The 16955-nt window shown below is 45.0% G+C and overlaps 1 protein-coding gene, 1 long non-coding RNA gene and 2 other non-coding genes across 4 annotated transcripts in view; 3 read left to right on the forward strand and 1 right to left on the reverse strand.

Annotated features, from left to right (window-relative positions):
• The first annotated feature begins 12045 nt into the window (after positions 1-12045).
• Positions 12046-12600, forward strand: LOC122485779. The gene is made up of 2 exons (XR_006297946.1): positions 12046-12288; positions 12516-12600. It is a non-coding gene; the product is annotated as an uncharacterized LOC122485779 (long non-coding RNA).
• On the forward strand, positions 12365-12434 carry LOC122486225. The gene has a single exon (XR_006298074.1). It is a non-coding gene; the product is annotated as a small nucleolar RNA SNORD104 (small nucleolar RNA).
• A 29-nt stretch (positions 12601-12629) lies between the features above and the next one.
• Positions 12630-12762, forward strand: LOC122486244. The gene has a single exon (XR_006298093.1). It is a non-coding gene; the product is annotated as a small nucleolar RNA SNORA76 (small nucleolar RNA).
• Positions 12763-13724: 962 nt separating this feature from the next.
• Positions 13725-16955, reverse strand: part of TEX2 (testis expressed 2) — a 75530-nt gene continuing 72299 nt past the window's right edge. Inside the window, 1 exon segment of the mRNA XM_043584993.1 lies at positions 13725-15383. Within this exon segment, the coding sequence (XP_043440928.1) occupies positions 15261-15383 (123 nt within the window). The 3' untranslated portion in view covers positions 13725-15260.

The following is a 16955-nucleotide window of genomic DNA, read 5'->3' on the forward strand; positions in this document are numbered from 1 at the left end:
GATTTAGACAGGGAGCTTTTCCGAGGGCTGAAGGAGAACAGCAATCCCGCCACGCGGGTGCACCCCCTCCCCAGACCGTCTCACCAACTCCGCCGAGAGACCCGCTTCGTAAGACTCGACCAGGGGAAAGGTCAGGAGACGGGCGGTGCCGGGTGTTCCGAGCCCCCGCTTCGTCTTTTCGTCGTGATGGAATCTTTTTTTTTTTTTTTTTTTAATTTTTGTAAGTGTTTACTGATTTTTGAGAGAGACAGAGTGCAAGCAGGGGAGGGACAGAGAGAGGGAGACACAGATCCGAAGCAGGCTCCAGACTCCGAGCTGTCAGCACAGAGCCCGACGCAGGGCTCGAACCCACAAACCGTGAGATCATGACCTGAGCTGAAGTCTGACGCGTAACGGACTGAGCCACCCAGGCGCCCCCAGTCGTCGTGATGGAATCTTGAGCAACCTCCAGAGCCAGGGTCAGCAGCTGGCAGGGATTCCAGCAAACGCAACACTTCTGCCATGCGCGTACAAGCTCTGGGGTCCTCCAGCTGTGCCTCAGCTAGTCCGAAGGCCCCTTTCTTCCCTTTCAACAATTTCCTTCAAGTCACGTCCCACAGCCATCAATTCCTTTTGGAATAAGCCACAGCCAAGTCATTCGCCAAAAATTATAAGCAAAGAAGGAAACCATTTCAGCAGCCTGTGTCTTGTGTTTATGTAACATTTAGTAGATGTGACCTGGTGAAGCTAGAGATGACATGTGTCATAACCCATTGGAGGGACTGGGTGTGTTGAAGGCTCATACAAGATCTATTTGAGGATTATGGACTATTAACCTGAATTTGGTCACTGGGTCCATGCTGCTCTCCTCTTGGATGGAAGTGGACAGAGAGGGCATATTGTTTGTTACAATATAAACTAAGATTCACAGCACATTTACATATCTTTGGAAGAAAAGACAAGGGGATAGCAACTTCTCTGATTTTTCCTAACTTGCTCATAGGACAGCCTAAGATTTTTTTTTGGAGTTTGGGAGACTGGAGTAAACAATGCTAGAGAAAACAGCAAAGAAGTAGCAGAGGACTGACCAAATGTCTGGTCTGTGTGCACTGCGGATCAGTCCTATCTAAGTATAAGACAGAAATGTTCAGAGGAAGCCCAAATCCCAGCAACAGAGCTCCCTATTCCCAGCCCCCAATGCCTGGATGGAAGTCAAGGAACTAATCTCTACCAATGCTGGAGAATCCAACACCAGTTTAAGAGTGGGACAAATCTTGGCAACTGTGAAAGTCGTAGACACATTTTGAAAAGTGTTTTCAGCATGTTTCAATGCAGAGAGGTTTGGGATTGACGGAGAGATGTGAGGAAGCAGAGGCTCCATCAGTCCCAAGCAGCATAGCCAGGTGTCCAGGGAGGAGCCAACAGCACAGAAACTGGGAGGAGTTCTTTAATGATTACCTGTCCAGCTTGTGAGCTGAAGACTGGATCTGTAAGAGCACATGTTTGAGTTAAAAGAGAAGCTTGACTACAAAATGTTACTTTCACATCCCTTCTCTGGTGCTTTTCCTAAAACAGAATAAGTCTAGGAGAGGAACTTTCTGTGCTGGAACTCTGGCAACTCTTTGACAATTCAAAATGTCACTGTGACCCTGTAAGCATGGTAGATAAAACACAGGGGAATCTGACTCATCTGACTCACAAATCAGTTTTAGAGATCCAATGAATTAAAAAAAAAAAGAGAGAAAAGCCCATTCCAAAAAGTCCAGGCCAGGTTGGTATATTTTGTATCTTGTACTCAGTTGGACCAAATCTTCGGTCCTTAACTGCACTTTTATAGGTTCTCAGAATTTCTTATATACCAGTTAGATTGTTCTTACACTTAATCAGTTCCCATGTTTTATGTGCTTTCCACTTGATTGGCAACTCATACTGATAAGCTCTGGTTTTATTTATGGCAGCATTGCCCATAATCTTGCCCCACAGTTAGGTACTGTTTTAACAGCTTTTTGCTCATGATAAAGCAAAAGCTGCCATCACTGATAAATACGAGCACAAATGGAAATATTTTGTAGGGTGCCTTTGAAGTGTACCTGCCCATATAAAAGACCTGAAAATGGACAGTAGATGACCTTTCTGGAAGTTGCATTGAATGGCATCCACTAAACAAGGCAAAGGTCATGGTCTTTGTGTAAAGATAAGCCCTCTTTTTTCACCAAGGCAAGAAAAATATGTGTATCAGATTCAACAAGGACAGCAGCAGGACCTGAATGTGTATGAGGAGATGGGGGCTGGGAGAAAGTGAGTTCACAAAATCTTATTTCACTTCTCTCTAGACCAGTGGTTCCCAAACTTGGAGAACATTTACGTATGTATTTATTTATTTAAGTTTATTTATTGATTGAGAGAGAGAGGAAATGCAAGTCAGGGAGGGGCAGAGAGAAGAGAGAGAGAGAGAATCCCAAGCAGGCTTTGTGCTGTCAGCACAGAGCCAGGTGTGGGACTCGAACTTACAAGCTGCAAGATCATGACCTGGGCCAAAGCTGGATGCTTAACTGACTGAGCCACCCAGGCACAGCCCCAAACTTGGAAAGTTTAAAAAAAAAAAAGAAAAAAAAAAAAGAATTCCAACGCCTTTTCATGCCCTCCTCCCCTACTGATTCAGCGTCTCCGGGGGTGGACCCCAGGCCTGTGTGTTTTCCAGTTTCCGCAGGTGACTAAGGGCAGCCAAGATCCTGGGCGCCAGTTCACTTACAATGTCCGGTGTTAATTCCTGTGGGCTAATCCCTTTTGTTTATTTTAGCAAATGTCGCCCTCTGGTGGAATAAATTATGACTCAGCCTTTGAAGAGTTTGTGCCTGTTTCATTCCTGTTTAAAACCCTTCAAAATTTCATTTAAAAATGATTATGAGGCTGGTTTGCAGATAGCTATTTGGAGAGTGGGTGGCTGCCTTTGAAGGAGACTTGAAAGGAAGAGCTGGTAAAACCAAAAAGAGAGGTCACGGTTGACAGTTTCAGGAATGTCTCAAAGGTAAGTGTTGTTATTATCACTGTTAATATTTATTGGCTGTTGGGGCACCTGGGTGGCTCAGTGGTTGAGTGTCCAACTCTTGATTTCCGCTCAGGTCATGATCTCATGGTTTGGGGGATTGAGCCCCGAGTTGGGCCCTGTGCTGACAGCATGGAGCCTGCTTGGGACTCTCCCTCTCTCTCTGCTCCTCCCCCACATACACGTGAGCATGCTCTCTCTCAAAATAAATAAACATTAGAAAAAATATATATATTTAGGGGCGCCTGGGTGGCTCGGTCGGTTGGGCATCCAACTTCAGCTCAGGTCATGATCTCACAGTTCATGGGTTCGAACCCCCTGTTGGGCTCTGTGCTGACAGCTCGGAACCTGGAGCCTGCTTCAGATTCTGTGTTTCCCTCTCTCGCTGCCCCTCCTCCGCTCGTGCTCTCTCTCTCTCTCTCAAAAATAAATAAACATTTAAAAAATATACAATAATATATATTTATATTATATTTATATATTTACAAATTAATGTTTATAATTACTATTTACAAATTAATATATTTAAGATATATATTAACTGTTTGCAACTGTTTGGAAATGTGCAAGTACATGCTTTATGGGATCATCTCATATCTGCACAGCAATTACAGAGGTAGGTGTTGTTTGCCCTATTTTACAGATGACACATTGAAATTTTAAAAGGTTAACAGTCTGGTGGGGTAACAAACAGCTAGCAAGAGGCACAACGTGGATTAGAACCCAGCTACTTAGGAGTTTGGCTGGGTCGAATTATGTGACCTGTAAACATAGCCAGTAGCCAGGATTGGCGCTTCCCTGGAGTACTGATAACCAGAAGTTTGGACAAATATGTGCTGATCAGGGGCATTGCCTCAAATAGCATGTAAGCCTCCTGGTCTCATGCGGGGTGGGGGTGGGGGGGTTGTGGAAAAGAATGTAAGTAATAGGGGGGCCATCTGGGAAAGAATAGTGAGCTTCCTCTTGGGAGTTCTGCCCTGTGAGATAATTCAATCTAATCTTGACTGCTTATTTGTTCACTTGCCTGCGAGCTGTTGTATTTCACACCCAGTTGTGCCAAGTCTGTATGCCACCGTGGTGAAGTGTCCATAGTGTCACCGTTTATCATATATTAATACTCTCAGAGAGCCAACACGGCGCCAGTGTGGAAATGACTGTCCTCTCAAAATGCCTCCACTTTTTTGCTGGCCAGTCCCTCCTAATCCCCTGGGGTCTGGCTTATTTCCACAGAACTCTCTGGAAACTTCTTTCAGGCAGCTCATAAACATTCTTCCTCTTGTAAAATCCCAGTGGCCATACTTCATCTTGTTTTTCCTGGGCCTCCCTTCAGGTATGCTAACAGTCCTTTTTTCTGAACTTTCCCCTCTCTGGATATTCCCATTTTCTGGCTCTTTTTCCTCCTTCCGGACTGTGTTTCTCAAAGCTTACTGCGTAAACCTTACCTCCTCTCTCTGTTTTCCCTCTAGAACAACCGGATTTTTTATTATTTTTTTTAAGTAGGCTCCACAGAGCCCAACGCGGGTCTTGGCCTCATGACCCTGAGATCAAGACCTGAACTGAGATCAAGAGTTGGACACTTAACCAACTGAACCACCCAGGCTCCCTGACATAACCAGATTTTAGAGCAGAAGGCAACTTTAGTTATAATGTAGTCAGCTTCGCATTGCAGATGACTCCATCTCTGACTTCTACGTGAATGATTACTACTCATTCATTCATTCTTTAAAAAAATTTTTTTAAACATTTTATTTATTTTGAGAGAGAGAGCGCACGCAGGGGATGAGCAGAGAGAGAGGGAGACACAGAACCCAAAGCAGGCTCCGGGTTTGGTCAGCACAGAACCTGACACGGGGCTTGAACCCACAAACTGTGACATCATGACCTGAGCAGAAGTTGGACGCTTAACCGACTGAGCCACCCAGGTGCCCCTCATTCATTCATTCATTCATTCTTTTAACAAATATCACCAAGGGCTTCTGAGTACAAAGGATTGGTACCATGAGGGAATATGACAGCGTAGGCAAGTTGGTGAAAGTGTTATGACCTGCACAGAAATAACCACCATGCAAAGCTAACTGTGAAAAGTTTGAGGAGGCAGGAATAAACTCAGAAACAGAACTATAGTGTTCAAGAGCGAGATGGATCAGGTGGAAGAGAGGGGGTGGGATGGATAGAGCAGGGCGGGGTGGGCTTCACGGAAGAAGTAGTTTCTGTGCTGGGTCTTTTCAGATACGGCAGGGGAAGAGGAGGGCCTAAACAAAGGCCTGGGGAAAGGATGACCCTGTGTGGCGTCACGGAAGCCTAAGCTGACTCAGTGAGCCGGGGTTTGGCCTCCCCATGGGGGAGCAGTGGGAGATGAGGTGCGGAAGGCAGGCAGGAGGGCCAGTAGGGTGCTCAAGTCCGGCTGGGCTTTGTCTAGTAGGCAGCAGAGTGACAGGACTGAATCTGAGCTTTAAGGGAAAAGACAGGCATTTGAGAGACTGTTAGGATGTCATTAACAAGAGTCACTTCGGTCTTAACCTAGAGCAAGAAAAGGGAGAGAAGAACAAGATGGATACAAGAGACCTCTCCAGGGCAGAATGGAAAGCATTTGACTGGTGTAGTTACATCCACAAGATAGAGAAGAAGGAATTCGACAAGAGTTCATCAAATGTTCGCCATGTTCAAGGGGCTCTTCTCACTGCTGCAACCTCAGAGGGAGCAAGCAAACAAGAATTGGGGCCAGCCCCTGACCAGACAAGAGGGGCGGATACGCCAGGTTGTGTGCCAGACCTGTTGACTGTCCCCCAGTGGGCACCTCCCAGGTTGGGCCAGTCATATCACTCTACCGTGGTAGTTAATTTTCAAAGATGGTCCCAAACAATACTCCACCTCCACCCCCACCAACCTCCTTATGCATATGCCGTGCTGCTCTTCTCGTCCAAAGATAGAGCTGTTTGGGGGCTGGCTCAGTCAGAGCACATGACTCTTGATCTCAGGGTTGTGAGTTCGAGCCTCACGTTACGTGTAGAGATTACTTAAAAATAAAAATCTTAGGGCATCTGGGTGGCTCAGTCGTTAAACATCTGACTTCAGCTCAGGTCATGATCTCACGGTTCGTGAGTTCAAGTCCCACTTTGGGGGTGAGTTCAAGCCCTGCTTCAGGTGAGCTCGAGCCCCACTTCAGGGAAAACATGAGCCTCACCTTGAGTGAGCCCCACTTCTCTCTCTCTCTCTCTTTTTCTTTCTGTCCCTCATGGGATTCTCTCTCTCTGCCCCTCACTCACTTGCACTCTCTCTCTCAAATAAAATTTAAAAATCTTAAAAAATAAGTAAGCCAAAAAAAAAAAAAAAAAAACTAATTAAGAGCTCTTTCTCCTCCTTCAAATCTAGGCTGGCTCTGTGACTGGTTTTCACCAGAAGTGACATTCAGGGACTTCCCAGCCTAGGTTTAAGAGGACTGGCAGCTTCCATTTCCTTCCTCTTAGAACACTTACTTTGGGGATTCTCCTTCTGGGAGCCTAGTTGCTATGTTGGGAGAAGCCCAAGCCACACTCAGGGCACATGGAGAATGGAGTTGCTCTAAGTAATCTCCAGCTGAGCTCCCTGCGGGCCAGCACCAGCTGTGAGCCATCTAGGTGAGCCACCTCGGATGTTCCAGGCCAGTCGGCTACTTCGAGTTGGGTTCATCCCTCAAAACCAATAAACCCTGATTAAAATGCTGACTCAGTATTTCTAGGAGGACTAAATCAACATTGCGTATGACTACACCCGGCCCATGGCCAACCATCAGTAAAGCGGAGTTTTCTTTCTCCTTTTCTCTTCCCTACCAGCACCTGCACTCTAAGGAAGACTGTGGCTGAAGGGGATTGAAAGAGGGATAAAATGCAGGGGTTTTCTTTTTACCCTCAACTACACTGTGGGCTACTTGACGATAGGGACCATTTCCTTCCCATTCATGCTGCCCATGCCCAGAACAGGATCAAGCATGGAAGGGGGACTTTAACGTGTTTGTTGAAAGAGCAAGTGAATGAGAGGCCACATCTTCTGAGACCAGAGAGAAGGGTGTTATGTTATGTTGAGGTGGAGAAGAGGGAAGTTGGGGGAAATCACACGGGATGATTTGGGTTCCTTTCAGCTTCCACACATCACACCTCCCTCCACCCATACACACCAATGGCAGCCGCATCTGAGCAAGTTACCATTCTGGCTGGACGACTGTTCTAGACGGTGTTCTCTGTCTTCTCTTTCAACCCCCCATATGCTGGTGTCTTTCTTATTTACCAGGACCCCTGCTCCACACTCACTTCAGGCCCCTCCAGACTTAGTACTCTTGACTCTCTTCCTAGGGGCTTGGGTCTCATGTCTTCTGTACAACTTCTGGGTCCACCTACTGTTCTGGGTTAGGACTCCCCACTGCCTCTCCGGCTCCCGGTCCCTTCGTTCACTGGGTGGTTCATAGTATGGGAGGTTAGTAATCCTCTCTCAACAGTGAGGTGTGTAGGTATAAATGTTGGATGAACTCAATCTTCTCAGATAACAAGAAATGGTTTTCACTAAAACAGAGGGTGGTCCTTAGGAGATTGCATGGTATAGTGACCAAAGAGTATAAGGTTTGAAATCATATTGTTATGAGTTCAAATCCCAGCTCTGCTTAGCCATCTATTAATTGTGCAAGTATAATTGAGCCCTGGTTCTGATTGCTCCGGGAATTAGAGCTAAAAACCAGAAATAACATTCCCTACCTTTCAGGACTGTCCCGAGAATTAGAGCTAAAATTTGTCGAGTGCCTTGCCTGTGGTAGGCATGCCATTGTTAGTAGCTCATGTTATTCTTAAGGGGGAGATAAATCTGGACTGTGGAATGTCACAAGGAGTTTGAAGTCCACCTGTCACTCTTTTGCTTAAAACCCATCAATGATAAATTGGATTTCATCAAAATTAAAAAAGCCTCCTCTTTGAAAGACACTGTTGGGAAAATAAAAAGGCAAATATTCACAATACGCATATGTGAAAAAGGATCGAAGGAACTCATATAACTCATTAATAAGAAAACACTTTTAAAAGTGGGCAAAAAGTCTTCTGAAGCTGATTTGCCCCAAAACAAATGAACCATTAAACTCATTTGACTTTATCAAGCTGTGTCTTCTAAACGAAAGAAGAGTTTTATTTTAGTAGAGAACAAACTTAAAGTTGATGGAGGGAGGAGGGTGGCAGATGGGCTAGATGGGTGATGGATACTAAGGAGGGCACTTGTGATGAGCACTGGGTATTGTTTGTAAGTGATGAGTCACTGAATTCTACTCCTGAAACCAGAATTGCACTGTATGTTAACTAAAATTTAAATAAAAATAATTATTTTATGTTTAAAAAAAGTGGGCAAAATATCTGAACACTTTACAAAAAGATACAGTAATGGTCATATGCAAAGACTGTCAACATCTTTGGTCATCAGAAAAATGTAAATTAAAACCACAACGAGCTATCACCACATATCTACTAAAATGGCTAACATTAGAAACAGTGACAATACCAAGTGCTGACTAGCATTTGAAATAACGAGAACTCTCATGCATTGCTGGTGGGAGTGTAAAATGGTACAACCACTTTGGAAAATAGATTGGCAGTTTCTTCTTTTTTAAAAAATGTTTATTTATTTATTTTGAGAGAGAGCATGCATGTGTACTTGGGGAAGGGGCAGCGCGAGGAGAGAGAGAATCCCAAGCAGGCTCCGCGCTGTGAGGACAGAGCCCGACACAGGGCCCTATTCCAGGAACTGCAAGATGGTGACCTGAGCCAAAATCAAGGGTCGGATGCTTAACTGACTGAGACACCCAGGTGCCCCCGGTAGTTTCTTATAAGCTTAAAGATATATGCTTATCAGATGATCTAGTAATTCCGTTCCTAAAATTTCTTCCTAAAAAGAAATGCAAATGAATGTCCATAAAAAGACTTCTACACTCATGTTCGTAACCACTTTATTTATAATAGCCCCAAAGTGGAGACGACTCAAATCCTGTACACATGTGAATGGAAAAACAAACTGGCATATTCGTCCAATGAAATGCCCCTGAGCAACAAAAAGGAATGCACTACTGATACAATATCAATATCAGTATTTGAGGATGGACCTCAAAAACATTAGGTTAAGTGACAGAAGTCCGATGGCAAAAGATCACAAACTGAATCCATTTACAAGAACACCAAAAACAGGCAAAGCTATTCTGTAATAACAGACATGGATCAGTGTTTGCCTGGGCCGGTGATTGAAGGGGGTGGGTACTGACTACAAAGAGGCAGGAGAGAAGCATTTTGGAGTGATGAGAATGTTGTGTGTCTTGATTGTGGGGGAGGCCACACAAATGTACCTATTTGTGAAAACAAAACACTAACAAAAACCAGAGCAGATCTATCACCCTCAAAAAGCACTCATGCTGCACCTTTGTAGTCAAACGCTCCCACACCTCCAATTCCTGGAACGTCTTTTTTTTTCAACGTTTATTTATTTTTGGGACAGAGAGAGACAGAGCATGAACGGGGGAGGGGCAGAGAGAGAGGGAGACACAGAATCGGAAACAGGCTCCAGGCTCTGAGCCATCAGCCCAGAGCCTGATGCAGGGCTCGAACTCACGGACCTCGAGATGGTGACCTGGCTGAAGTCGGACGCTTAACCGACTGCGCCACCCAGGCGCCCCTCCTGGAACGTCTTTTATCTGTTTTTGGTTCCTATAGTTTTCTCTTTTCTGGAATATCGTATAAACAGAATCATAGCATCTTTTGAGTCTGGCTCCTTTCACTCAGCATCACGCCTGCGAGATTCTTTCAAGTGTTGCACGTATCAGTACTCCATCGTATTTTATTGCTGGGTGGCATTCAGTTGTATGGATGTACCACAGTTGCTTAAGATTCCCCCATTGAAGGGCTTTTGGGTGGTTCTACTTTGGAAGGGTTATGAATAATGTTACTATAAGCGTTTGTGTACAGGATTTTGTGTGAACATAAAATTCCATTTCTCTTGGGTAAATTATAAGAAACTGTCCAAATTCTTTTCCAAAATGGAAGTAACCAGTTTACGTTCCCAAGTAGTAATGGAGCAAAGTTCCTGTTGCTTTGCATCCTCCCCAGCATTTCGTACTTGAAGCGTAATCTTAACACATCACTATCAGTCAATGACAACACATATACTCCCGATCAAGTATAAAACAGACATTTGGTCAATGTAATTACAACACAGTTAATGTTGCATTAATAAACATTTCATGTCAGTGTTTGTACATGCTAGTGAAAACATCTTCAAGAATCTGTGGAACATTTGTAAAAACAGATCCCATTCTAGGCCACAAAGAAAACTTTGACTCATTTCCCACTGTAGAAACTGTATCACAATTGTAATAACTGCTGAAAATAGTAACAAAAATTTAAGCAGTGATAAAAATAACCACATAGAAATTACAAACCATTTGCCAAAATAATTATTACTTTGGGTCAAAGAGGAATTTTTCAATTTAGCTAAAGTCTATGTAGAAAATAATGAAAATAAGAGCACCATTCAACCACAAACTCAGGTTGACATGCTTTTCTTATTACATTTTCCTTATTATGTTAGGAGGAAAAAAGGAAAACAATTCTCAAAGGGAACATAAAGGAAATAAAGATAACCAGATATTGTGACTGTCTGGTTACTGTTCTCTCTCCTGATAAATCAGGCTCTTAGGGGGCAAGGCCATATTCTTATTCTCCGCTACAGTGGACCCTGGAACAACATGAGTTTCAACTGCGTGGGTGCACTTATTTGTGGATTTTTTTTCAATAAATACAATACAGCACTGTCAATGTATTTTTCTCTTTATGATTTTCTTTTTTTTTTTTTTTTTTTTTAGGGAGGCTCCCCCGCCAAGGTGGGCTTGAACTCATGACCCTGAGATCAAGAGTCACATGCTCTACTAACTGAGCCAGGCACCCGGTCCTCCTTAGGATTTTCTTTGTATTTTCTTTCCTCTAGCTTACTTTGTTGTAAGAATACAGTATATGATACATATAACACACAAAATATGTGCTAATTAGCTGTTTATGTTATCCATAAGCCTTCTGTCAACAGCAAGCTATTAGTAGTTAAGCTTTGGGGGACTCATAATTTAGGAATTTTCCACTGCTGTGTGGTGGGTACCCTTAACACCTCCTCCACCCCCTTCCCTGTTCAAGGGTGAACTGTAGTGAATAGTGTGCCTGCCTTACAATATGAGTTCAATACTTAGAGGCATTTTTAATTTTCCCAAAGTTCGGCATTCTCTCCTTTGAGCTTCCACAGTAGGCTGTTCACAGCTCTATTTTACCATTTATCATTTATTTACTTCTTTAAAATTTTCTTAAAAAAAATTTTTTTTTAATGTTTATTTTTGAGAGAGACAGAGACAAGAGAGTGAGCAGGGGAGGGGCACAGAGAGGGAGACACAGGATCCGAAGCAGGCTCCAGGTTCTGAGCTGTCAGCACAAAGCTAGATTCGGGGCTTGAACCCACAAACCTGGAGATCATGACCCGAGCTGAAGCCCATGCTTAACTGAGTCACCCAGATGCCCCTATTTTAGCATTTATTAAAGCACTGCACTCACATAAGTTTTCCACATCACACCAGCCCTTTAAAAACAATTATTTGTTTACCATTCGGCCTGTGCCAGGCAACTGACAATAATCCATTTAATCCTCACGACAGCTTTTTTGAATATTCCTATTTTCCTGAAACTGAGGGTCATCCAACAAATTCCTCACAAGTTCAGGATTTGGTTGCACACACCCTACTTTTAAACATAGGCTTTTTTTTTTTTTTTTTTTTTTTTACCCAAACAGGTTACTTTGAACTCAGGAACAAGGTTAGATTGTCACCTTTATACGCTCAGCTCTTAGCCTAGCTCCTGGCACAGAATGTCTCAAACAAGTGACGCATTAGTAGGGTGCTGTTTGTAAACGTTCCTTCCGCGTACCGTGGCGACATGTGCTAATTACAAGCCAGCGACGTAGACTCGGAAAGAAATCCAGAATTTACGGACGCTGCAGGACTCTCGGTCTTTCTTTCACTCCCATCTCTATGGTTAGCAAGTGACCATTCTACACTCTGGAGGACTCAGCGAGCGCAGATGAGCCCTAGGCGACCTTATTGGCACGTGACCGGAAGTCTGACTTGCTATTGGTTAATGCTGGTAAAGCCCGCCCAACAGCCCCCTGTCAGCTCCTTTAAGTAGACTCCGCGGGGAGGTGCTCAGTCTTTCGGCGACTGTGAGGTTCGAGAGGTGAGACTTTGTGGTGGGTCCTGGCGCCTAGGCCCGGGTCTCCGGGCCCTGGAGCCGGGTGGGTCGCGGGCGGCCTGCAGTGATGACATGCCAAAAAAAGCACGTGTTAGACTGCTGACGCGGGTGATGCGAACTACAGTCTGAGCCGAGCCTCCGCGGCGGCGGCGGCGGGGAGGGAACGGACCTGCGGGCGCACGTCCTCTAACCCACTGCTATCGTTCTTGCAGATTCCTGCCGGGCCGAGAACGTAGATCACCTTCTACTCCCCTTCGACCTTTCCCCGAAGCCTTTGAATAAAATGGTTTGATCCCAGCCCCGGTCTTGGTGTTTCTTTTCGCGACGCGCTGCCTTTGAGCCTCCGCCGCGCCTGCGCGTGGCGCCGGGGGTCAGGCTGCAGCGCCAGAGCACACGCTTGCGCATAACTGGGGCCGCGCGGTCCTCCGCCAGCGGTCCTTTTAACCGCGAGCCACACGTCCGCACCCGGCTGCAAGGGGGTAGGCGACGTTGTGGGAAGTGCCCTGGAGAGACTACGGGGATCCTATAGGCCCCGCTACTCCGTTTCCCGCACATTCCTAGTTCTTTTGTGGAAGTCCTGTCTCCGTGATTATCGGGACCTGCAGGTTAACCGTGGCGTGGGGGGGGGGGGGGGGGAGGGGGCCCTGAAGGGAGGGGAGTACGTGGGCTTGAGCAGTTTAAGGACCGCGGTGTACTTGAACTGGTTTCGGTCCTGATGGTGCAAGAATAACACCTGGCTGAGGTGTGGCAGTGATCTGAGAATAACTACCCTTTAGGGCCAACTGCTTATTTGGATACTGTACCAAGCATGGGAATAAAAGCTTGGACAAATTAATGTGTCCCAGTTAGCCTCAAGAAGGTCATTGGGAAGAGAATTTCGATCTTCTGCATTGCCGGGCACGGCAGGCACCTAAGTAAACGCACACTCCTCTCGGGTCCAGATAGGGGAGTAGCGATGTCCCCTGGGTTTGGGGGAAATGTGCATCAGTTCTGAGTACAAGGCAGCACATGTTGAAGGCCGAGGATGCACAAGTGCAGTGTATCAACTGCTTTGGCCGTAATAACCGCAGGGGTCCCCAAGTTAACAGGATTGCTAGGCTGTTGAGGGTGCACGGAAGCAAAGACGGTCTGCCTCAGGAGAGGGAGATTTTGTTCTAAAGATTCTAAGTAATATGCACTGAAGGTGAAGCTAGAGTTTACGACCCCCGAAATCGAGTCACATGCCCTACCTACTTAGCCAGCCGGGTGCCCGCTCCCTCAGTGTGGTGAGGACCGCCTTGCAGTTTAGAAAACCTGCCTGGTGGTCACCAGGAAATTCAAGCTGCTTTGGCAGCTGAGTGACCCAAGTGGCCTGTACCCACTGCTTAATTGTCTCCCTATTACCTAAAAAGGATTCAGTAGAAATAACTTAGATGCTTATCTAGTATTTGACATTGAGAGATTTATTTTGTGAAACAACGCAAGCGACTGTAAATCCCCACATACTATTCGGTTAAGTGCAACAGGGGACTCGTGTAATCTACACAGTAGTGCATCTAGTCCTTTGCCTTTAGTTATTGCACAAAAATTCTAATAGACCAGTGAACAAGACTGACAGGCAAATCGGCCTACACAATGAGAAATCAGAACAGTACACCGACTGGAATGATCAAATAATTTAAGTCAAATGTTTTAATGGTGCGATTAAAGTAGTCAAGGGTTCAGATATATTTTTTCAATATATTAATTTCTTTAAAGTCAGGTTCAGGCAAGGTGCTGTTTAAAAAACCACGATTAGCTTTGTCCACAGATGTAAATCATCAAAAGTTACCCATGGTAGTTCTGATGTTGAATGCAGCTTTTAAACAATAAAAAATTGTTTTAAGTGTACTTCTCAAAGCAAATGATACAACTAGGGAGCCCCCAAACTTGTAAACTAAGACCTTCTGACACAAATGCACAAAATAAGATTGGCAACGTTAAAGAAAGGTCACGTGAGTTCTGAGCTAATGTAGTGTTTAATGTTGAGCAAAACTTGGTCTCAACTCTCAAAGGTGGTAGAGAGTTCTCGCCTTTGGCTGTCAGAAGAGGAAACTGCCCAATAACCTCAAAACATCCCGAACCGGTTAGATTTAACAAAGCATTTAGACGGCCTGTAGAAAGCACAGGGCACGTAGGAAGTGCCAGATCGACCTTGCTCTGGCTTTCCGCCCCCTACCCCAATTCTTTATGTGCAGTATTTGACATTTTCACATACCCTCATGTCTCAGGAAAACATTTGGGATTAATTAGAAACCAGGTGATTGTACCTCAGTGGTAGAAGGCTTGGGATGGTTTGATCTCATGGCTTTGCCTGATGTTCACATAAATCTCGCTGTCCCCACCCCAGCTGATAGGATGTTAGTGTGTGTATGTTCTATGGCTACTTGCTTCCAAAACGCACAATTTAATAGGAAAGGTAAGTTGCTACGCGTATCTCTTTATCATCAGTGAAATGGTTCACAAAGTTCCACTCCCCACCCCACTCACGTTCCTGAACAGACATTCTCTGGAAGCGCGGAGGGCTGTGTCACCTACGGACTAGAAGTGCAAAAACGTTCCATTGTGCACTGGCTGCCTGAGGAAAAGCTTTGGAGGAGTCGGGGCAAGGGGAAGAAGGCCTTCCAGTTGTAAGCTTTGCTCGCACTGTGCTCTCGCTGCCACAAACACTGGAGCCATGGTGTGAGTCACCTGTCACCTCTGGATCCACCGTGGTCATTCTTCCACAGTCCCTTTGCTGAGTCAAAGCTTTGCAGCAGGCAGTGCAGACACCAGTTCCCGGATGCGTGGAATGACACCGCACAGTGGAATGGGCACCGGCAGGCAGAGGGCAGAAGCTGTGGCACAAGGGCAGACCAGTGCTACAGCGCAGATGGCAGCCAAGAACCCCACACTTTGAGCCAGATCTCGTAATACTGGGAAGGTCAGATCTTCACCCATCACAGCTGGTCAGCAGCCTCCACAAGTGGGTCTTTGAGGAGGCAGGAAGCGGAGCGAGGGTCCATGGCTGAGTGCATTATGGGGATATAGACATCATCCATGTTTGGCATGACAAAAACCTTCTGTAGAAAGAAATTAAAGAATAGCCGTGTGGAAGGATGCTCGGGTTCCTCAGGCTGTTGCTCTACTCTGTTCTGATAATTTTAGGTTTCAGATAAGTTTTAAATGTACATATGAACCAACTTTTCGTGCACATTCTAAACTAATTCCTCTGCCACATTTAAATAGTTGAGGAATCACAGTGCATGAACACAGGTCTGAGGCAGAAGCAGCCTTTGATTTCATGTACATATAAAAAACTACTCATGAGTTCATAAATATTTAACACCATTACTTTAAGAGGACTGGCTTAAGTTGTTCATAATATTTCCAAATTGCTATGTCCAGAACACATATTCCAAGTAAGTTTATTTACTTAAACCCTAGCAAAAAAATGTAAGCTAATTTTTTTTCACACCAGAACCAGACAAAGCTATATATGAAAGAAATTCTGCCATAATGAACACGTGAAGGATCATCAGTGATTGAGAATGATGGTACTTGGACTATCATGTTTATAAACTAATTTTATGCAAGTGGATCCTGGCAATGCATTCAGTCTTCAGTAATGCCCTCTTACAAAAGCAAAAAAAGGTGGCTACGGGAGGGTGTAACAGTCACCTGTCAACTTCCCAACTTGCCTCAAAAATACCAGGAGCCAATCTCTGACCCTTGGCCTTTCTTTTTCCCCTTGTACCGCAATACCCCTGAAAGAGATAACCCACTCTAATTCCTATTGTAGGTTCTAGGGAAAAGAAAAAAAAAAAACCTAAAGGTTGCCTTTCCTCTCACTAGGTTCAAACTACTTTTCTGCTTGGTGATAATACTAAGCTTCCCAGAAATTGGTTTTCAGTTAAAGTTAATCCATAGCTTTTGTTTATTCATTTGAGAGAGAGAGAGAGAGAGAGAGAGAGACAGAACACGCACCACATGCGAGCCGGAAAGGGGCAGAGAGAAAGGGAGAGAGAGAGAATCTTAAGAAGGCTCTGTGCTATCAGCACGGAGCCTGACTCGGGGCTTGATCTCACAAATCGTGAGATCATGACCTGAGCTGAAATCAAAAATTGGACACTTGGGGCGCCTGGGTGGCTCCGTCGGTTGAGTGTCCGACTTCGGCTCAGGTCATGATCTCACGGTCTGTGAGTTCGAGCCCCGCATCGGGCTCTGTGCTGACGGCTTGGAGCCTGGAGCCTGCTTCAGATTCTGTCTCCCTCTCTCTCTGCCCCTCCCCCGTTCATGCTCTGTCTCGCTCTGTCTCAAAAATAAACAAACATTTAAATAAAAAAATTGGACACTTAACCAACTGAGCCACCCAGGTGCCCCTAATCCATAGCTTTTAAATAAAAACCATAATTTTTCAAAGGCGGTATCTCAAAACATACCACTGCAAAAATATGGGTCTCCTTCAAACGGTGACATTTATTTCAAAATAAATTGTTTGCTAATCCATAAAACGTTGACAGACCTCGGATATCTGATAAAAATTTGGTAGATATAGCTCATCCCAGGGCCTCGGCTACATTATTTCCTTTGGTGGCAGAAAGCAGAAAACAGGCTTGGAGAATGAGCTCTGGCTTAGTGGACCCAACTTTCGG

The sequence above is a fragment of the Prionailurus bengalensis genome, chromosome E1, assembly GCF_016509475.1.
Source record: "Prionailurus bengalensis isolate Pbe53 chromosome E1, Fcat_Pben_1.1_paternal_pri, whole genome shotgun sequence".
In the NCBI taxonomy this organism is placed as follows: Eukaryota; Metazoa; Chordata; class Mammalia; order Carnivora; family Felidae; genus Prionailurus; species Prionailurus bengalensis.